We start from the raw sequence: 21,919 nt of genomic DNA on the forward strand, positions 1-21,919 counted from the left end.
CCTGTGTCCCAGGACCCAGTGCCCGTATAGCAGTGTGATCACAGTCTGCCTTGGGTTAGCACCTCTGCTTCAAGCCTCAGTTTTCATGTCTATAAACAGAGATATTAATACATACCACATACTGTTGTTCTGAGATCCCTTTAATTTAAACCACGTATGTGAAAATGCCTTGCAGAAGACCTGGCGTACAGTAGGAACTTAATGTTATTTTTCAAAAAAAAAAGCAAGGCATTCAATGACACATATTATTGGGCAATATCTACAGGGACGGTCACAGTGCCAGCCTCTGGGTACAAGGTGGGCAGAAAGGCCAGTGTCCTTGCACTCATGAGTTTGGGGAGTAGCATCTGCCTCGCTTTCTAGATGGCAGCTGCAGGGCAGAAGCCAGTCTTCATGTCTGTTTCACTCACAGCTTTTTATTGTAGCTTTTTCTATCTAGAAGGTACAACACAGACATTGGTTGAAAATTGCTTTCTGTATTTGGAAGATCACCTTTGATGTGTTGTACTATTTCATGCCTTATGTGGTCGAAAAAAAAATTAGGAAATTCTATAGATAGTGGATGTGTCTGCTTATAAGCTGTGCATTCTTTGATGTCATGTGTGTCAATAATGTAACATTTATTGAGACCATCCTATAGGAAAAACTTCATACCAGGTGAAGTGAGAGTCAAAAGAAATAGAGTAACATGGACTTCATTCTTAAGATATTTAGGACCTAAACAGAAGGGCCTGTTATGTATAACAAAGGCTGGCAAAGAGATATGTGAATGAATTTAGCAAAAATTGTAATATGTAAGTAGAACATTAGCGGAAGTTCGAATGCAAGGCAGACTGTGATCAGTGATACAGTATTGGCACCGGGTGCTAGAGCCCGCGTGGAATGTAGGAGCGGGGAGCTCAGCCCACACTGGGAGAGAGCATACTGGTTATGGACTAAGTCTGAATGCCGATCTGCCTCTTACCAGCTGGGTGACTTTGGACAAGTCACCTAATGTCACTGAACCTTAATTTTCTTAATACCACCTACCTCAAGGTTGTTATGAGGATTAAGTATGATGGTATACATGCATAATGCTTAGCCCATAAAGACCCAAGGTATGGCAGCCTTTATTATTATTTTTAAATCACATAATCTACAAATTAGTTAGATGAACAATGCACCTTATTAAAAATTCAGTATACCTGTCCTTCTGGTTGAGTAACCCTTGATCTTTGCAAGACCAAAATACACTGTTAGTAGTTTTAAAGTATATACATTTTACTTCGTATTACCTGTTTTTACCTAAAAAGAAGCCTTCCAATCATATGGAGCAGCCTGACTTAGGGGACATGAGTTAGAGATGCTGCTGCTGAGAGCCCCATTTGGGAAGAGGACAAAGGTCAAAGAGCACCTGTGGATCCAAGGCCTGTTTAGGCGTCGCACTTTCATATGTGCAGTCTGGAATGTAAGACCTGTGAATGCTCTGAAAACTCCACATGTCCAGAGCAGCAGAGGTGATGGTTCCGCCATATTATCTTTGGCACTGCTCGGACCATGGTCTGGACCCCCAGAGTTCATCCTGGATGGCACATGTTCAAATAGATATTGATTAACTAGAAGACAGCCAGATGCAGGTGAACTGGATGGCAAAGATGTGGGAACAATTCCTTCTGAGCAAGAGCCAAAACAAGTGAGGTACTTTGACCAGAAAAATGGAGCCATGGTGGCTCTCTGCTCATATCTGCCATGTGCAGGACAGACCACACTTACTCTGTGTTGCCCCGGGGAGAAGGACAGGGTAGCAGAGTGGCCACAGGAACAAGTGACGATGTCAGACCCGAGAAGGAGCAGGGGGTGGAGGAAAGGGTTATTTGGTGACATTTATTCTGTTTCTTTCCTGGTGCTTCCGGCCCTCTCTCTCTTCTCATAACCCTGCTCTCATCTCTCTCCAGTGTTGGGCAACACGGGGGAGAGGCACATCATCTGGAAAGTTCTTCCTCGACTTGGGCTCTCGTGGGCTGGTGTTGCACTGTCTTGGCCCTTGGTGTTCAGAGCCAGCTCCCCTCCGGAATGTTACCGTGAATTCTTCAGAGACTGTCACACCAACCACTGGGGGTTCTCACCTGCGGGAATAGGCCCTTCCGAGGACTCCAAATTTAACAGGCCTCATCTGGCGCAGGCAAATGGGTGAGAGGGAGAGTGTTTCTCTTAGTCCCCTGTGTCTGCTGAAAAGAGTGTGTGTATTTGTGTGTGCGTGTGTGCATGTGCGAGCGTGTGCATGCCCACACGCATATGAGAGTAACTAGATGTGAAGATCTCACTAGGAAGACCAGGGCTGGTCCAGAACAATAGCAATTGCTTTTGGTGGTGTGGTTTGGCGGAGGAAGGGGCTGCAGATTTCAGTAGCTGCCATCCAAAAGCAGCCACGGCTGTTGCCAAGGAAGTTGTGCCAGAACTCCAAGGGATTAGAAGATCCGAGTGGAGATATTCTGGAGACTCCTGAAAAGAATTCTGGAGATCTGTATCCAGATGCATCTTTGGAGGCGACGTGATGACGAACACCCCACCTTGCGCCGTCCCAGCTTTGAAAACATCACAAGCCATTTGTTTCTACGTTGCGCGGCTGATGTCTGGAAGGGGCGGTGTTTTCATGTTTTGAATTTCTCTGTTGCTCCGTGTTTCCTCAGAAATACCAGATTTCCATTTCCTCTGAACAAGCTGGCTCCTGTTCCTCCCCTTGGATATTTCCCCTTACTTATTTACCATTTAGGGAGCAGCTTTTAAAAGAGCAGTTTGTTGGGATATAAAACAAAAAACCCAACGTGTCTCCCTGCGTCCCCCCCCCACCCCCACCCCATAGCTCACTCGTCAGCATCAGCATGGCTTCTTTTGAGAATATGTTTCCCAAGATGTTAACTAATGATCTTGGCCTTGGCCTTTTGAGCTACGTGGAGTCACATTACTTAATCTAAACTTCAGTTGCTTTCTAGGAAAAAAATGGGAGTGAAAATCTTTTCTTCTGGAAGTTGTTGCCCGACAGGATAACATATGTAAAGGGCCTGGCATATTAGAACAGGTGTTCAGTAAATGCCAGCTCCTATATTATAAAGCCGGCAATGGGAGACTGCACTGTTCAGAAGCACATGGCCATAGGTCTAGTCAGCTCTGCTCTAACACCACATATGCATTCCTAAAACTCCTAACTGAGCTTGGTGCCCTGCAAAACTGCACAATAAAAACCACAGCGTTGATTAGAAAAATAAACTAGGGGCATAACACTCAAAACCTTTGTGAGTGACACATTTAAAAAATTGGAACGTAATGAAGACGATAGCACAGTTTTGCACATGTTAATGGTTAAGAGGTACACAAATACAATGAATATGACACTTCACCTTGGAAAAGCCCTGAAAGCCTTGAAAGCCCCAAAAGCCCTGCTTTTGGAAGCAGATGTCAGAAAGGCTGCAGCTTGTGAGTTACTATGAAGTGATAAAACATGGGTTACCCAGGCAGGTGTGGCTCATAACACATGTGGTGAACTAAAGTAACTGGTAGATGGCCGAGGTGTGAGCACGTGTGGATTCTGCATATTCCTATGGGCTTCAGTGCAGCTATGTGTGCTTTTCTGCATTCCCCTGATGCTTCTTAGGCAAGAAATTGAGCATAAGCAAACACGAAGTTTGCTCTCTGCTCAAATCATTCCCCAATGTATTACTTGCACTGGAACACATTCTTACTTTCAAAACAAGCATTCTAGCAGAACTGACTGTACGTAGCTGATGTTGAATGAATGAATGCATGCATGCATCTATGCATGCATGCATGCATGCATGTAGTTGGTCCAGACAATGGAATAAGCATTACGCCACAGTGTGGAAAGTACTTTTGTAGACTTTGGAATTGGATTAAAAGAACATAGTCTTTTGAATTTTAAAAGTCCTACATATCTATTGTAGAGTTTTTAATATGTCCTCCCGCAGTGGCTTTTCGGCCTGTGCTTGGAAGTGCCCCTTCGGGGGTCCCCGGGCAAAGGGTAGTGAGCTATAAGGTTCCCTGCCCTCTTTCTCCACTTCAACCAGAGCCCTCAGGGTTTTATCTGCTTTCCTTTTTGTTTTTGTTTAAATAAAGGGTTCTGCTGCTAACTTACCATCTGCAAACCACCACCAGTGATTTAGTTGACCAAACTTTGTTTTAGAAACAACTTCTCAGGAACGTATCTTCTTTGCAAAGACAGATAATTCTCAATTGGTACTGTTGGGCTGTGAATACTCCAGAAGTAGTAGAATGACCAGGAAGTACTCAAGTGAGCTTCAATCACCATTTTGTCTCCAACTACTCAGCAAAGGCTAATCAGCAATGGTGGCTGCTGTGGGGCTTCATTGAAAGTCAAATTCCAGTCGGGGCCAGTCTCAGATGAAAGCTGATGGGCAATTGAATCTAATGTGTTTATGATGTTCTTGTCTCTTCACAAACACCAACAGCATTTCTGCAATTCTGTGATTTTCTTTCCTCTTTCTCTCTTTCTTTCTGTTTTTGTTTCTTTTTTTGTTTTTTGTTTTTTTTTTTTTAGAGAGCTGGATTGAAAGATGTCTCAATGAAAGTGAAAACAAACGTTATTCCAGCCACACATCTCTGGGGAATGTTTCTAATGATGAAAGTAAGTGCTTGAAACTCATTCTTCCACAATGTCCTAGACATGGCCAGTGTCCTCGTGGGAGGGATAGTGCTTCTTAAATGCTAGGCTGGGGCATGTCACCTGGAACAAGAGACTCTGAAGCCATTTATGGAATACGTTAGGCCCTCCCTGGTATATTCTGTGGTGGGGAGTGTAATGTAGTCAGGTAGCCACAGAAATGGGGACACAGCAGACACTTGCTGTTTACATGTTCATATTGTCTAAGTCCTCAGAGAGACCCGATTACAGTGATGCCCCATTTGGGCAAATGTGGACCCTGGATGGGAAATGGGAAAGGCCATTCTCGGTGTCACTGTAGATGTGGGATTAAAGTAGGGTGTCATGGCACCGTTGTTTCAGAGTCATGAATGCCCTTACTCTTTGAAAGTACAGATTTTTCCGGGGTCTTGGACTAGAGAATTGGAGTTAATGGGCAGATATAAACTGCTGTGTTTACACCTTTCCTTGGGTTATGTTAGATTGGGTCTTCTGGGTGCCTCATATTAAGAGAGAAGACTAAGTGGGACTTGTATTTGCTCCCTAAACACTAAAAAAGGGGACAGCTCATTGTAAATGTGATTTCCAGCAGGGACAGGTGTCCTTCTCCCTTGGCTGGTAACGTGCATCTCCTTAGTGCAGGTTTCTCAAAGCATGGCCAGGGAGCACCTGCTCCATAAGCCCCAACGGTGTTTGCTAGATACTCTGAACAGCCTTCTTCTGGAGTCCCTTCCGATATTAGCATTCTGTCATCATGATTTTGCTTCATTTTATAAAGCTGAGATAAATTGAACATAAAATACATAAATCTTATGTGAATGGTCTGATGAATATCTTTTTGCCCCCATTTTGTCTCTACCTATGTAACCATCAGCCAGAAAAGAGATAGAACATTTATAAAGCACCCTGGGAAGTTCCTTCATGTTTCATCCCTATGAATAAGTACTGTCCTGAATTTGATCACTATGGTTTGCTTTTGCCTGTTTCTGAAACATTATATAAATGGACTTACAGAGTCTGCATTCTTTTGTCTGTGGCTCTTTTCGCTCAATGTCTGTGTCATGTAGCCATGCTGGTGTATGTAGTACTTTTTCATTGTCATGTAGTATTCCATTGTATGCATATACCACGGTTTACACATCCATTTAAATGTTGATGGCATTTAAATTGTCTCTTTTTTTTATTCTTAACATCTTTGAACATTCTTTGTTTTACTGTGCTAATATATGTGTAACGTAAAATTGACCCTTTTAACCATTTTAAACATACACTTGGTGGCATTAAGTACATTCATCTTGTGCAGCCATTGCTGCCATCCATCTCCAAAACCTTTTTCATCTTCCCAAACTGAAGCTTTAACAATAACTCCCCATTCCTTCTCCCTCTAGTCCCTGGCAATTACTATTCTACTTTCTGACTCTATGAATTTGACTATATAAAATAGAGGGACGCCTGGGTGGCTCAGTCAGGTAAGCGTCCAACTTTGGCTCATGATCTCACTGTTCCTGAGTTTGAGTCCCACGTTGGGCTCTGTGCTCACAGCTCAGAGCCTGGAACCTGCTTCAGATTCTGTCTCCCTCTCTTTCTGCCCTTACCTTGCCTGCAGTCTCTCTATCTCTCAAAAAGAAATAAACATTTAAAAAAATTAAAACATAGAATCACATAGTATTTGTTTTTATGTAACTGGCTTATTTCACTTATTTCAGGCTTCATCCATACTGCAGCATGTATGAGGAATTTCCTTCCTTTTAAAGGCTGGATAACATTCCATTTTATGTATATTCCCCGTTTGGTTTATCCATTCATCCATTGATAGACATTTGGGTTGTTTCCACTTTTTGGCTATTGCAAATGATACTGCTATGAACATGGATGTACAAATGTCTGTTCAAGTTCCTGCTTTCTGTCTTTTGAGTATATACCCAGGAGTGGAATTGCTGGACATATGGTAATTCTATTTTTAATATCTTGAGTTATCACCATACTGCTTTCCCCAGCAGCTGCACCATTTTGTATTACCGTTAGAAATGCATAAACATTCCAGTGTTTCCACATTCTTGCCAATACTTGTGATTTTCTGTGTTTTTTTTAAATAATCATCCTAATGCGTGCAAAATGGCATCTCATGATTTTGATTTGTATTTTATTTCCCTAGTGATTAGTGATGTTGAGCATCTTTTCATTTACTTATTAATCATTTGTATATTGTCTTTGGAGAAATGTCTGTTCAGTCTTTTATCCATTTTTTATTTGAATTGTTTTTTTCTTGTTACTGAATTGTTGGAGTTCTTTATATATTTTGCATATTAACCCCTTATCAGATATGTGATTTACAAATATTTTCTTCCATTCCATGGGTTGCCTTTTACTCTGTTACCTGTGTAACATTGATGCACAAAAGTTTTTAATTTTGATGTAGCCTAGCTTATCCAATTTTCTTTTGTTGTCTGTACTGTTGGTGTCAGACCCAAGAAATCATTGCCAAATCCAACACCAGGAAGATTTTCCTGTATGAGAGTTGTATAGTTTTATCTCTTATGTTTAGGTCTTTGATCTTCTTTGAGTTAATTTTTTATATGGCATAAGGTAAGAGTCCAAATTCTTTTTTTTTTTTTTTTTTTGCATGTGGATATCTAGTTTTCCCAGCACCATTTGTTGAAAACTCTTCTTCATTAAGTGGTCTTGACATCTTTGCTAAAAATCATTTAACCATGTATGTGAGGGTCTATTTCTATTCTATTCTATTCTATTCTATTCTATTCTATTCTATTCTATTCTATTCTATTCTATTCTATTGGTCTGTATGCCTATCTTTATGCCAACACCACACTATTTTGAAACTGTAGCTTTGTATTAAGTTGTGTGTGTGTGTGTGTGTGTGTGTGTGTGTGTGTGTGTGTGTGTGATCTTCTTGCCTAATTGCTCTGACTAGGCCTTCCAGGACTGTGTTAAATAAAAGTGGCAAAAGTGAGCATCTTTGTTTGTTCCTGATCTTAGAGGAAAAGTTTTCAGGCTTTCACCATTGAGTATGATGTTTACCATGAATTAATTGTTCATATAGGCTTTTAGTGTGTTGAAATAGCTTTCTTCTATTCCTATTATTGTTGAGTGTTTTTATCACGATAGGGTGTTAAATTCTGCCAAATGCTTGTTTTGCATCCATTGAGATGATCGTGTGGCTATCCTGTTAGTACAGTGTACTCCACTGATTGATTTTTCTATGTTGAACCATCCTTGCATTCTAGGAAGAAAAAACTGCAGCTGGTCATGGTGTACAATGCTTTAACACACTGTTGAATTCTGTTTGCTAGTATTTTGTTGAGGGTTTTTGCATTAATATTCATGAGGGCTGTGGATCCAAAGTTTTCTTTTCTTGTAGTGTCTTTGCCTGGCCTTGGTATGAGGGTAATGCAGGCCTCATAGAATGAGTTTGGAAGTGTTCCCTCCTCTTCCATTTTTTGGGAGAGCTTGAGAAGGACTGATAAACATTCTTGCAGATATCCTCTTTTGTGATCTGCCTGTTCACATCGTTTGCCTGCTGGTTTCTTTTTAAGTTGTGCTGTTTGTCTTTTCCTTAATGATTTGTAAGAGTTGTTTTTATATTCTTAATAGGAGATGTTTGTCAAAAGTATTGCAAACATCTCTCAGTTTGTAGTCTGCCTTTCTTTCTCTTAGTGGTATCTTTTGGTGAACAGAAGTTCTTTGTTCGAATAACATCCAGTTTGTCAGTGTCTTTCTTTCATTGTTAGTGCTTTTTGTTTTGTATTAAGAAATCTTTGCCTACCCCTGGGTCATTAAGATATTTTTCATGTTATCAATTTTTAATAAAATTGATCTTTTCAAAGATCCAACTTTTAGCCTTGTTTTTCTCAACTGACATCTTTTTTCTATTTCTTTTATTTCTGCTTCTCTCCTGTATATTGTTTTTCTTTCTTCTATTTTCTTTGAGTTTAATGTTTTGTCTTTTTCTAGCTTTTGAGACAGACTCTTAGATCATTGATTTCAACCTTTTCTGAGATAGGCGCTTAAAGTTACAAATTTTCCTCTAAGCACTGCTTAAATGCATCCCATAATTTTTCATACTTCCATTATCATTCATTTAAACTCATGTTCTCGGGGCGCCTGGGTGGCGCAGTCGGTTGGGCGTCCGACTTCGGCCAGGTCACGATCTCGCGGTCCGTGAGTTCGAGCCCCGTGTCGGGCTCTGGGCTGATGGCTCGGAGCCTGGAGCCTGTTTCCGATTCTGTGTCTCCCTCTCTCTCTGCCCCTCCCCCGTTCATGCTCTGTCTCTCTCTGTCCCAAAAATAAATAAACGTTGAAAAAAAAATAAACTCATGTTCTCATATTTATTGTGATTTCTTCTTTTTACTCTTGGTTTATTTAGAAATCTATTGCTTAATTTTCCAAACATTGGCTATTTCCTAGTTATCTTTCTGTTATTGGTTTCTGTTGTAATTCCACCGTGGTCAGAGAACATATTCTGCCCAATTTCAATATTTGAAATTGTCAAGACTTGCTTTTTGTCCTGACAGATGGTTTATTTTGGCAAATGTCCACGTATACTCATAAAGAATGTGTATTCAAGATATGGATGAAGTCAGATCAAGTTCTTAATGGTGTATCTTTTTTTAATCTTCCTATTTCCAACCTTTATGAATTCAATATTAAGGTTTTTAATATGTGTTTGAAAAAATCCCATATGATAATCTATATCTAAATTGGAATATTTAGGTCATTTAATGTAACGCACTTAAGTTAAATTACACTTTTGGGCCTAAATCAACAAATGTAGTATTTAATTTTGATTTGTCACATCTGTCTTTATTTTTTTGTGCCTTTTTTGAGAGGGATGGTGCAGTTTAAAATGTTTTCTTTGATGTTTTCCTCTGCTGACTTTCCAGTGACATAGTCTTTACTAGTGGCTATCTTTGGGGTTACGACATGCACCCCTCCTCTCACGTCTGCCTCACATCACTCCTTCTCCAGTTTCAAGCCCAGTGCACAAACACACACACACTTGAACCCCATTTACCTCTCTCCTGCCCTCTGTACTGTTGCCTTAATGTATTTTACTTCTACGTTTTAAGCCCCATAAGAGATTGCTATTGTTGTTTTAAATAGTCAATATTTATTTTTGTTTATTCACATATTGACCCTTTCCAGGGCTCTTGATTCCTATCAGAAAGTCTGTGCTTCCACTGGGGATCATTTTTACTTCAAGCCAAAAAAACACCTTTCATATTTTGGGTAGTGCAGTATAGTGTAGTATAGAGCATGAAAAATATCTTTATTTCACCTGTGTTTTTAAACATTTTTTTTAAATGTTCATTCATTTTTGAGAGACAGAGTGTGAGTGGGAGAGGGGCAAAGAGAGGGGCAGACACAGAATGTGAAGCAGGCTTCAGGTTCTGAGCTGTCAGCTCAGAGCCCAATGCAGGGCTCAAACCCACGAACCATGAGATCATGACCTGAGCCAAAGTCAGACGCTTAATTGACTGAGTCACCCAGGCACCCCTTCACCTGTGTTTTGTTAAGTTTATTTATTTATTTTGAGAGAGAGCAAGCAAGAGAGAGCAGGGGAGGGGCAGAGAGAGAGGGAGAAACAGAATCCCAAGCAGAATCTCCACTGTGTGTGGAGCCTAACATTGGGCTCAGGCCTACAACCGTGAGATCATGACCTGAGCCAAAACCATTAACTTACTCAGCCACCCAGGTGCCCCTCACCTGTATTTTTAAAGGACATTTTTGCTGGATATAGAATTCTAGGTTGGGAAGTGGGTTTTTTGTTGTTGTTTTTTTAACCCCCTTTCACTACTTTAAAGTTGTCATTTGATGGTCTTCTGGCTTCCAGAAATTAGTCATCAGACTTATTTTTACCCCTTTAAATACAATATGTCTTTTTGTCTCTGGCTGCCTTTAAGATTTTTTTTTTTTTCCTGCCCCATTCTCTCTTACCTTCTTCTGGGACTCCAGTTAGATGAATACTAAACTTTTTGACAGTACCTCATACATTTCTTATGCTCTGCTCTGATTTGTCCATTTTTCACTCTTTGTACCTCAGTTTGGTTATTTGCTGTTGACTTCCCTTCCAGTTCTCAAATCTCATTTTCTGTTCTGTCCCACCTGGTGGTAAGCCTATCCAAGTGACCTTAATTTAAGATAGTGTATTCTTTTTTTTCTATGGTAGCTGTCCTTTTGATTCTTCTTTTTTTCCCCCCCAAATCTCAGTTGGTATTTTCCTTTTTTTATCTGTTGTATCCATCATTTCCTCTATCGTGACCATCTTTTCCTCTCTCCTTAGCCATATTAACCATTGTTATTTTAAAGTTTCTGTCTGGTAACTCTGATTTTTGAGTCATCTCTGTATTAACTTCTATGATTGGGATTTTTCTATGGATTTCAAGTTTTTGGTCCTGTTTTTCAGGATGCCTTATAGTTTTTGATTTGATGTTGGACATCATGGATGCAAAGATGGAGAGGCTTTGGGTGAATTACATTAACTTACCCCGAAGGGTGTTAAATTTTGTTGTAACAGGCAGGTGGAACACCAGCGGGTCTCCTCGATCCTGTCAAGCTTTGGTGAAGTCTGGTATGTTTTAGTCTTGTCTGTGCTGCTAGGATGTGGTCTCTACTCCTAGCTCAGAGCCTTTCTGGGTCATAGCTAAAATCTCTGGGTGTTTACCAAGTTCCTTCTACCTGACCTAGCTTGAATTTCAACCTCTGACTCCCCCGCTAATCAGTGATCAGTTCTTCAGTCTCTAAGCTGATGTCTTCTCAGTTTTTTGGTTTCTCACTGTATGAGTGAGTGGGCTAAAAATTTGAGGGGAATTTGAATGCATGCATGTGTGTTTCCTCCTCTGTGCGTCTTCTCTCTGGAACATTGTTGCTTAGATCTGAGCCTTTGTCATCCCCAGCTCTGACTCGAGCCTAACAGACCACACTCCTTGCTTGGGTTCTGTTTCCTGGTGCAGCAGTTGAGAAGCATCCCCAGGGAAACCCAGTGTGAATGTGGAGGGCACATCCTGTGTTTCCTTTCTCTCAAAGCCTATGGCTCCTCTAGTCCTGTCTGCATTGATTGCTCTCCAATGTCTTCAAACAGTTGTTCTAGCTTTTACAGTTGTTTCAGTCAATGAGTGAGCTGTCTCATCATGGAGAGATTGGAAGTCTGGTTATCGTCTACTTTAGATAGGGAAATTGAGACTTAAATTGGTGAAGTGACTTTCTAAGATTGCACAGCAAGTCCATGCCAGGGCTCAGTCTAGAATAGGGGCCACCTGACTCTACCTGGATAAAAGAACAAAAAAGTTACAGTTCACATGTTTTTATTTTCAAAATACAAAAATTACATTAAAAGATAGATCCCCTGGCTTTGAGGCATGTGTGTATATATTTGGAAAGTCTAAGAAAAAATATATGAGGAAGAAAAATAACCACCTCTAACCTCACTGCCCAGAGGCAACCACTCCTGATATCCTTCCAGTCTTTCTTCCCAAGCATATATTGTTAAGCACACGTCTCTATATGTATATGCTCATAGTTTCAGGGATATATGCCTGTCATCCACTGAGCAATGACAAGTGCTCTAATTCCATTACCTCATTCACATCTCACAACAGTCTTAGGAGGTGGCTTATAATGAGCTTCATCTTGCACATTTGAAAACTAAGGCTCAAAGGAGTTAAGTAATTCGCTCCACATTACATAGCTGGTGAGTGGTAGAGCTAGGATTTGAACCCAGGTCTGTATGTCTGCCTTTGAATGTTGGCCATTTCGTCTAGCACCCTTCTGCATCTCAGAAGGCAGTGCTTTGAAGACTTGGCATCAAGGATTTCATAACTTGTCCACAGGAATACCAGGACCAGAGCTAAGAGTGCTCTCAGTGGCTGATGGGTATGTCGGTACTTGTCTGTGTCTTGTCACATCTTCTACTAGACTGGAGGCTCCTGAGAGCAGTTGTGGGGTTCGCTGTTGTATCCCCAGGGCCTGGTACATAGAGGAGGGCTTAGGAGGTGGTTGAAGTTATAAAAAAAAAAAATCCTCTCCGATTTACTATTTTAAGAATGCTCTGGATTGTGAGAAATCTGACCGTGGTTTAAACAATGTAGGTATTTATTATCTTATTTAACTAAAAGATGGGAGGTAGGAGGTTTCAGGGTTTATTTAACAGCTCAATATCATCCCGGACCCAGACTCTGTGTGTCTTACTATAAAATCCTCCTGAATTGTTGGCTTTTGTCCTCCTGTTAATATCTCATGGTCACAAGCTGCTTAAAAAATAATTTTCTAAATGTTTACTTAGTTTTTAGAGAGAGAGAGAGACAGAGCGGAGCAGGGGAGGGGCAGAGAGAGAGGGAGGCACAGAATCCAAAGCAGGCTCCAGGCTTCGAGCTATTAGCACAGAGCCCAATGCAGGGCTCGAACTCAAAAACCATGAGATCATGGCCTGAGCCAAAGTTGGACACTTCACCAAATGAGCCACCCAGATGCCCTGAGCTGTTTTAGATAATAGGCATCCAGTCCACATTCAAGACAAGTAGATGGAGAAAGAGGAGACACCAGTGAGTTTTCCTCTCTTATGTCTCACTCTTGGTAGAAAACAGCAGTATCTTTCCCAAGAGCCCCCAGTAGACTTTCCTTATGTCATTTATGTTAAGAATTCTACCGTCTGTAGCTGAAAGGGAAGATAGGCAAGTGAATATTTGTCAGAAGAATAGAAAAAATATAATTACTCTTAATGGTTGGACAACCCCAGGCCAAGCTCAGCTTGGCTCCTGTTTTTATACAGCCCAGGGTCTAAGATGTTTTTATTTTTGTTTTTTGTTTTTTCTTTTTAATTTTTTTTTCAACGTTTATTTATTTTTGGGACAGAGAGAGACAGAGCATGAACGGGGAAGGGGCAGAGAGAGAGGGAGACACAGAATCGGAAACAGGCTCCAGGCTCCGAGCCATCAGCCCAGAGCCCGACGCGGGGCTCGAACTCACGGACCGCGAGATCGTGACCTGGCTGAAGTCGGACGCTCAACCGACTGCGCCACCCAGGCGCCCCTGTTTTTAATTTTAAAGAGTGGGGAAAAGTGAAGAAGAATATGTGACAAACATCATCTACGGCCTCCAAAAGCCTAAAATGTTTACTGTCTAGCTCTTTATAGAAAAAGTTTGCCATCCCCTGGCTTAGACAAATTAGGATTTTCCTCTGGGCTGTCACATCACTGCCCTGAATAAACCAGGGTTTTTATTAGCAAGCAGGGGGAAAAAATGAAAGATTGGCTATTGAGTGGCTAGCTAAAGGGTCTGCCATAGAGTTTGCCTGTGAACCAGTCCAAGTAGGTAAAAATGCCTTCCCAGGGTCATGTGAGGAGAAGTTAACATTCCACCTGCTGACAAAAGATTGTTTTCCTCTGGCCTGAGTCAGAGCTCGGCATTAGTACTGGGAGTCCTGGTTAGAATGAAATGGAGGGGGAGAATAATCAATTTATTAGCCTAGAATAAGAAAGCTAAGCCTCAGAAAAGCGAAGTTATTTGCTCAGAATCACACTTGGGTGGTGTTAGAATCAGAACTACTGTGCACATCTTCTGATTTCTACGCAGTGCTCTTCCTGTTACACCCCTTTTGTCAGCTCAGAAGACAGGGATTTAATTGATTAACAAGAGGTTCTATGAGCATGAGGAGATGGGACATGAGACATTTTGATGGAATGCAGTTGGGAAGAAAACCCTGGATCAGTGAGGTCAAGCCTTGAATGTCTGATGAGTGAGAGTCTGAACGGGAGTGGGTGGGTTATTTACCATAATTCAGGTTTCATAAATGCTCATTTCCAACCAGAAAAAATTGCATTTTCTCTCAGGCAGATGTCAGTAGATTTTCATGTTTCTGATGGCATAGTCACCAACCAAAAGGAAGACTTTGAATGTAAAGCATTATCAAGTCAGAACTTGTTGGCACCTCATGGCCAGGGAGGAGAGCCCAGCGGTGTGGATTGAGCAGAATTGTACAAGTAGAATAGAAGTTCCTTCAGAAGATTCCCTGAGCACCTACTACATACAGGACTGTATAGAAAACTCAAAGTTATATGAGGAAGGAAAGAGCAGAGAACTGGGCATTAAAATATAAAATATATGAAATATTATTTAGTATTTCCTAATATATTGAATATTATCGTATTATATTCAATACCAAGTATATTTAGCATCAGGCAGTGTGCTAGGCATAAGCACAGCCACAGTTTTCTTTAATTTCCTGGCGGGGAGGTATTTTTTTAATCCCCAGTTTACAGATGAGGAAACTGAGATTCAGAGGTTGTGGGACTTACTCACTTGTCATGGCAAATAAGTGGCAGAGTTAAGACTTGAACTTAGTGCTGTCTGATTTTACAGCTGTCTCTCTTCCTACCACATGAGCATCCTTCTGTGGCTCTGTGCTCTCGTGGAATTTTTAATCTAGAATGGGAGCTCAGGCCCTGAAGAATAATACGAGGTCGTATGTGATCCATGCCATTTGAATGATGCAGGGTCCCTCGCCATACCGGGCGTGCTCCTGGGCTCCGGCACAACCTCATTGGAAGCTTGTTAGAAATGCAGAGTCTCAGGCCTCCTCCAGACCCACTGAAGCATGCTCTGCATCTAAACACAACCCCCAGGTAATTAGAATGCATGCTACCGTTTGGGAGAGGTCACAGGCTGGAAGGTGACTAGGGAAGGAATCTTAGAGGAGGCGGCCTCTGTGCTGAAACCTCCATGTGGGTCCTTTAAGTGGTGATGGTAAAGGGTTGGGGGACAGAAAGCCACAAGGAAGGTCTTGAGCTTGGAGAGTTTTCCAGATTGGCTTAAGCAGAGGTTGAAGGATCATGGGCTGGGAAGGTGAGTTTGGTCCGTATCACTGAGCAACTTGAATTCCAGACAAGGGGTTTGGAGTCTGATAGTGAAGGTGCCTCTGAAGGAGCTGGGTGGAGGAGTGACAAATCAAAGCGGCATTTTCAGAAGATTAATGTGGAGAGTCTGTGCAGGTGCATTCGAGCGTGGAGGACACTTTGGGGGTTTCCACCTAGTCCAGGTTTGAGGGAATGAGGCTGCAGTCTAGGGCAGTGTTAGTGGGATGGAGAGAGTTGGGAGATGAGGGCTGTAGGATGGGTCCACACAGTAGGAACCCAGTGAGATTCCTTGGGATTCCTGTTGCCCTCCTTGGGAAAGAGTATAAGTTCATTGTGACCCAGATGTGCCCAAGTCCTCTAGCCTTCAGGGCACATCTAAGTCAGTGACTCCAGCCTTCATCCTATATCTTAGGTGGGAGTCCAGAGTCTGCCCTATATCTCCAAGGGTTACCAGATTGTGTGTGCTGGGGGGGGGGGGGTTGGAAATATGGGAAGGGCTGCTGTTTCTCCTGAGACAGCCCACATTGTGTCCCTACCCTCTCTTGGCCATTGCTACCAGTGGCCGCTCTGTCGTGTTTGCCTCTCTCTGAATTCAGCCCTTCTTCTGTTACCCTCCCCGACACCTCCCCCACTTGTCATGGCTGTTCCCCACTGTTGGGTGGTGACAGAATTTTTACAGCACAAGGAAGAGGAAAGTCGGAGTTCAGTGGCATGATGGCACAGAACTGGGGTCTCAGTGGGTCCCAGCTTCATGTGACGCATCATTATCATTTTAAGATCTCATTGCATCTCAGGGCTGTGTGTGTGAAAGCCACATATCTCCCTCACCCTAATCCACTCACTGGGCAGGTGTCTCCAGTTTGGGATCTTGTGACCTCCTACGGTGGGTTCCAGAGAAAAGGAAATGTGGCTAAACTTTTTCTCATGTCCACCGAGTGGTGGATGAAAGCCTCCTGCTGATAGCAGGAAGGTGTGAGACAGCTCCCAGAGCAAGGGTAAGGACTTGGAGTGGGAAGTTCCCAGAGTCTTCGCATGATGGCTTGTAACAGTCGGACTGCCCGTGTGGGGCAGTTTAGTCCTAGCTGGGAACCACAGCGCAAGACCGCTGGCTGGCTGATGAGGCCATGGTTAAAGACAACCCCCCAGACTCCTCCCCTTCCTCACCCACCCACTCTTCCATCTCAGGCTGCCCTTCTTGTGTCCCTCTGAGTGTCTGTCTGTCCTCTCCTCTTGTGGAGAAGGCGCTAGTCTGTCCTCTGTGCTTGGAGCTCACTGCCAGGGCCCCTCGACACCTCCACTCAGTCCCTCCGTGGGCCATAACTCCCTGAGGGGAAGAGAGAATGTCTTCTGATTGTGTGTCATTTAATTTGATAGGGCCTGGTGCCTAGTAGGTGCACAGTATGTGTTTATTAGGTAAATGGATATTAGGAAAGCAAAACACTGTAAAGCCGTCAGGTTATCAGTATTGGTAATTTGCTTTCGGTTTTTGGCATTCCGGTATCACTTAACCAAGTATGAATAGATTCTTCCTTCAGTTGCTCCCTCCCGAACAGAGGAGTTTTTAATTTGTTCAAACTCAGAGTATTTTGGAATAGATAAGGTGTTCGTATGGTTCAAAAATCAGAATGCCTTAAAGGTACTCATTGAGAAGTCTCAGTCCCACTTCAACTCCCTAGTGGTACGTGCATTTATTTGTTTATTGTGTATTTTTCCAGTATTCTTGGTGCTTTTTGTGCATTCTGCCAGTATTTTATTTCTTTATGCAAATAAAAATTCAAGTATATGTTCTTTTTTGCCACTTCTTTTTTTGAAGATTTTATCTTTAAGTGATCGCTACACCCAACATGGGGCTCGAACCCACAACCCAAGACCAGGAGTCGCGTGCTCCACCAACTGAGCCACCCAGGCACCCCCTTTTATGCCACTTTCTAAGACAAAAAGGCAGCAGCCTCAATGCATTTTGTTGTGACTTGCTTTTTTCACTTAATACTAAACCCCAGAATGCTCCCTATCAGTAAGAACAGACAACATCCTCATTCTTTTCTTGTTTTCAATCTTTTTTTTTTTCACAGTTGTGTGGCATTCTGTGAGGATGTAGCATAGTTCAGCTAAACAGGTGAGCGCTGAGCCGTTTCTGAACGTTTACCATTCCAGACAAGTTGCGATGCGTATGGTCACCTCCCATGTGTCCCACCCATAGCTGTAGGATCTGTTCCCAGACATGGGACCGCTGGCTAAAGAGCATGTGGGACTTCATACGTTGGGCCAGATGACCTTCCACATGCGGAGGCACCCTGTCATGCTACCCCCGCAAGGTGGGAGGGCACCTCTTTCCCACAACCTCACGCACAGTTGTGTGGTCGCAGTTTGGATTTTTGCCAATCTGATTGAGAAATGGTACTTCAGTGTAGTTTTCCTTCTCACTAATTGAAATTAATCATCTCTTCACATTTCAAGAACATTTGTATTTTTTTCCATCAACTGTGTGTCATGTGCCTTGCTTGGTTTTGTTTTGTTTTGTTTTTTGTTTTGTCTTTTTTTTCCTCTTGGTTCTTAGTCCTTTTCCTTTCGGTTTTATTGGCACTCTGTCTGTGGTGGGGAGATGAGACTGTTGTCTGTGGTATGACTGAAGTTTTCCCAAGCACGGTATTATCTTTCTACTTAAGGTGTGGTTCCCCCACACCCCCACATAGAAGCTTTGGATTTCTTATGTAGGAAATTTATTAACATTTCCTTTTATGGCTTTTGGGTTTTGTATGAAAATTAGAAAGGCCTTTTCTAACACCAAGGTTAGGAAGGAATTCACCCAGAGGAGGTAAAAGGAGGCAGGTGTGGGGCCCCCTCAGAGCAGTGCCTGCCAACATCACAGTTTTGTTTGGGGCTCAGCCCTGTTCCCACGGGGAGAAGGGTTTGCTGCCAGGGGCTGATGCCCAATGCCAAAGGCCTGGGTCCAGGCACCCTGATCATCTGCTGGCGTCCTTTGCAGTGGCTGGGAAGAGGTTGGATAAGGGGAAATGAAATGTTTGGCCGGCGCATGTTCCCAACAGGTGAGGTCTGGCCAGGTGCAGCCAGGTTAACATAATGAAAGGAAATAGAATTAGGACTTTGAAGTGAAACTCGAGACTTGCATAAACTTGAACCTTTCCTGGGATCTGAACAGAAGTAATTAATTTAGAAACGTTCTCCCTTAATATTAAACTCTGCCACACCGGCTCCAGGCAGGAAATATTCTAAAATAGGTTCCCAAATATTGTGAATTCAATCAGCAGATATTAGGCAGAGACTGTGCTCTCTACCATATTTAGTGCAGTACTAGTGGTTGCAAGAGAGACTGAGGCTCAAAATGTTTGGGCTCGGGAAGTTTTCATGTCAACTACAGTGGGTCCTCTCCTGGCTCCCCCACTAGCTGTGTGACCTCAGACAGCTTGCTTCCCACTTCTCTGAGCCTCATTGTCTTTGTCTGTAAAGGGGGATAATACTAGTAATTAGACCTAAAATTGATTAAGCACTAAGTATACATTAAGCACTATATTTGGTGTTTCACACATTTTAAATCATTCACTGTCTTGGGCAGCTGTGAAAAGTAAATGCAGTGAAAAGTGCCTGGCACATTATAAGTCCTCAGTAAAGGTTCTCTGATAGAATTATTATTTGTATGTTTATGAAGATGGGTAGTCTCAGAATTTAATTGTGGTATTATCTTAGCCATTCATCCATTCATTCCACAAATACTTCTTTTTAAAAAAAAATTATTAGAGAGAGCAGGGAAGACGGGCAGAGGGAGAGAGAGAGAGAGAGAGAGAGAGAGAGAGAGAGAGAGAGAGAATCTTAAGCAGGCTCTAAGCCCGACATGGGGCTCGATCCCATGACCCTGGGATCATGACTGAGCTGAAATCAAGAGTCAGATGCTCAACCTACTGAGCCACCCAGGCGCCCCTCTACAAATACTTCTTGAGCCCCTACCCTGTGTGGGTACTGGAGTCACAGTAGTGAGGCAGTCTGTGCCCTACAAAGCTTACAGACTAGCAAGGCAGACACACTGGTGGGCAGGCAGTGACCATACCCTGTGATGAGGTCTTTGCTAGGGGCTAGTTGGGGTGCTACAGGAGCACAGGGGAGGAGCAAATAGCCGTGTCCCAGGGGCTGGGCTTGCCAAACGCAGCCCCAGGGACAGGATGGGGATCCAGGTGCATGGCCCCTGCAGAAGAGTGACAACTATTATAGTAACAGCGAATACATAGGTAGCATGTATCTTGTGCCAGGAGTGGTTAACTAATCCTCACGGTATGTGCTTGATGCTATTGTTACCCCTGATTTTCAGATAAGGAAACTAAGGCACCAAAAGGTTGTTCAAAGTCGCACAGCTGGCAGGTGGTGGAGCCAGTGTTTGAGCCTGGAAATTTGGCCTCAGACTTTCTATCAGGACGTAGATCCAGAGAGGGGAGCAGAGAATTTCCACTGGGAAATTGACTGAGATTCCCTGGAGCGTGTTTGGAGACATGACTGCAAAGTGAGAGCAGGACAGAGTGGCTGGAAGGCCAGGCAGTGGGCTGCATCTCGCTGGGAGGTTTTAAGCAAACGGCCGCTCTCTGGCTTTGGTAGGATGAGCAGGGTGGGCCTTGAGAATGGATGGCCCAGCGTGTGCTGTGAGTGCCTCCAGGAGCCTTGCTGGCTGGAAATTCTGCCTTATGGCATGAATCTCATTTCGTTTGCGGCATTTTTGCCTGTTAAAAAGAAAAGGCATTTGGCAGAGTAAAGTTTCTAGCAACTGTGGCTATTTCCTTGTACCTAAAATGTGCTCTCCTGTGCTCGTCACCCAGGTGGTTCCTTCTCCTCCTTCAGATACCAAGACGCAAGTCACACCCCACATTTGGTGCTGCTGTAACATCCTGGACTTGCCCTTACATTTTATTTGCTGATAATTTGACTCTGATCTTAAAAGAGCAGAGACGGGGCGCCTGGGTGACTCAGTCAGTTAAACATTCAACTTCAGCTCAGGTCATGACCTTGCAGTTCGTGAGTTCAAGCCCTGCATCGGGCTCTGTGCTGACAGCTCAGAGCCTGGAGCCTGCTTCCGATTCTGTGTCTCCTTGTCTCTCTACCCCTTCCCTACTCCTCTCTGTCAAAAATAGAGAAATATTAAAAAAAAAATTGTTTTTAAAGAGCAGTGACAATGTCTGTCTGGTCTCACCCTTTAGCCCCTGGCCTAGGGCTGGAACCTAGCAGACAATCGGTATTTGATGAATAAGTGAGTAACCAGCACTTCTGGCGAATCAGGCTGGACAGCCATCAAATAGGAGGGTCCTGGCTCTGACACACACACCCCTTTTTGGGAGAGAGAGGCTGGGCTTTGAGACCCTGGGCACAGAGTCACTAGGGGTCTAGAAAGGGGCCTGCAGGGGTGGAAGGCACCTCTTTGGTGATCAAGCTGGAGAGTCTCCACTGGCTCCGGCATCGACCAGTTCTTGTCCAAGCACCGTCAGTAGCCACCATGTGCTGAGCACAGAGTGAAGTCCAGTCTCCATTCGTTGGCTGCAGGGCCTGGTGCAAGTGATTCAGACTCTCCAAAGTTGTATCTCCTTCTTTATGAAATCAGATATAAAACTTCTTCATGGCACCCTTGGGAGGAATACAGTGAGAGCGTGCACGAAAACCTAGGCACGCACGATGCCTGGCTTAAGTACTTGGCCAGTAAATGCTATTATTGTTGTGATGCTATTCTTTTTTAAGGTGTCTAGTTCTGAACACACTTAATTTTCAAACTGTGCTTGTGGTATAAGTTATGATTCTCATGTTTTAGGTAAAGGACCCCCCCAGGCCTTTAGTGGAGTAGCTGCCCAGGGTTCCAACCAGAGTTGAGGGCAGAGCTGGGACTCGCACCCAGGCCTGCCTTGCCCTCAAAGCCAGGTCTCTTTGCATTCGCTGGTACCAGAAATGGGCCATCGCAGAGCTTCACTGGGGAGAGACATCTGACACAGTAGAGACAGGTGTGACCTGAGGCAGGGCGGGCACTGAGACGGAGTCCCAGAACAAGGGACTTTTGTGGCTCCAGCCAAGTGGACGGTGTGCGTTCTCCCTTGGGCCGCAGCTTTTGTCCTCCAAGACTTTTCGCGTGCTGCTTCCTCCCCTGGAACACCCCCTCCCTCAGCGTCCTCCTCTCAAAGTCTGGCCTGTCCTTGTAAAGGCGAAGGGGACAGGCGACAAGCCAGGGTGACTGTGTGGCCTCCACTTGTTTTAAGTTCGGGGTATGTGTGTCCTTGGGTGTGAAAGAGAACATTGCAAGCAGACTGGAGGTAAATAAGATGAAAACAATAGTTCTCTGTGTTGAGAGGGGCTTAGATTTCCAGAGATTTCTATTTTCTGTCTATTTTCCCAAAGTCAAAAAATGGACATGGGT

The 21,919-nt window shown here is 43.3% G+C and overlaps 1 protein-coding gene across 3 annotated transcripts in view; it reads left to right on the top strand.

Annotated features, from left to right (window-relative positions):
- Positions 1 to 21,919, top strand: part of RFX4 (regulatory factor X4) — a 164,620-nt gene that overhangs the window by 22,003 nt on the left and 120,698 nt on the right. For 2 of the 3 annotated variants that reach the window (XM_019835449.3, XM_045062265.1), the window contains exon 2: positions 4,553 to 4,639. In XM_019835449.3, coding sequence (XP_019691008.1) covers positions 4,553 to 4,639 — 87 coding nt within the window. Of the gene's footprint in view, positions 1 to 2,150; positions 2,170 to 4,552; positions 4,640 to 21,919 lie in introns of those variants that run through there. The other variant, XM_045062266.1, reaches the window with a different exon arrangement.

Source organism: Felis catus, chromosome B4, assembly GCF_018350175.1.
Source record: "Felis catus isolate Fca126 chromosome B4, F.catus_Fca126_mat1.0, whole genome shotgun sequence".
In the NCBI taxonomy this organism is placed as follows: domain Eukaryota; kingdom Metazoa; phylum Chordata; class Mammalia; order Carnivora; family Felidae; genus Felis; species Felis catus.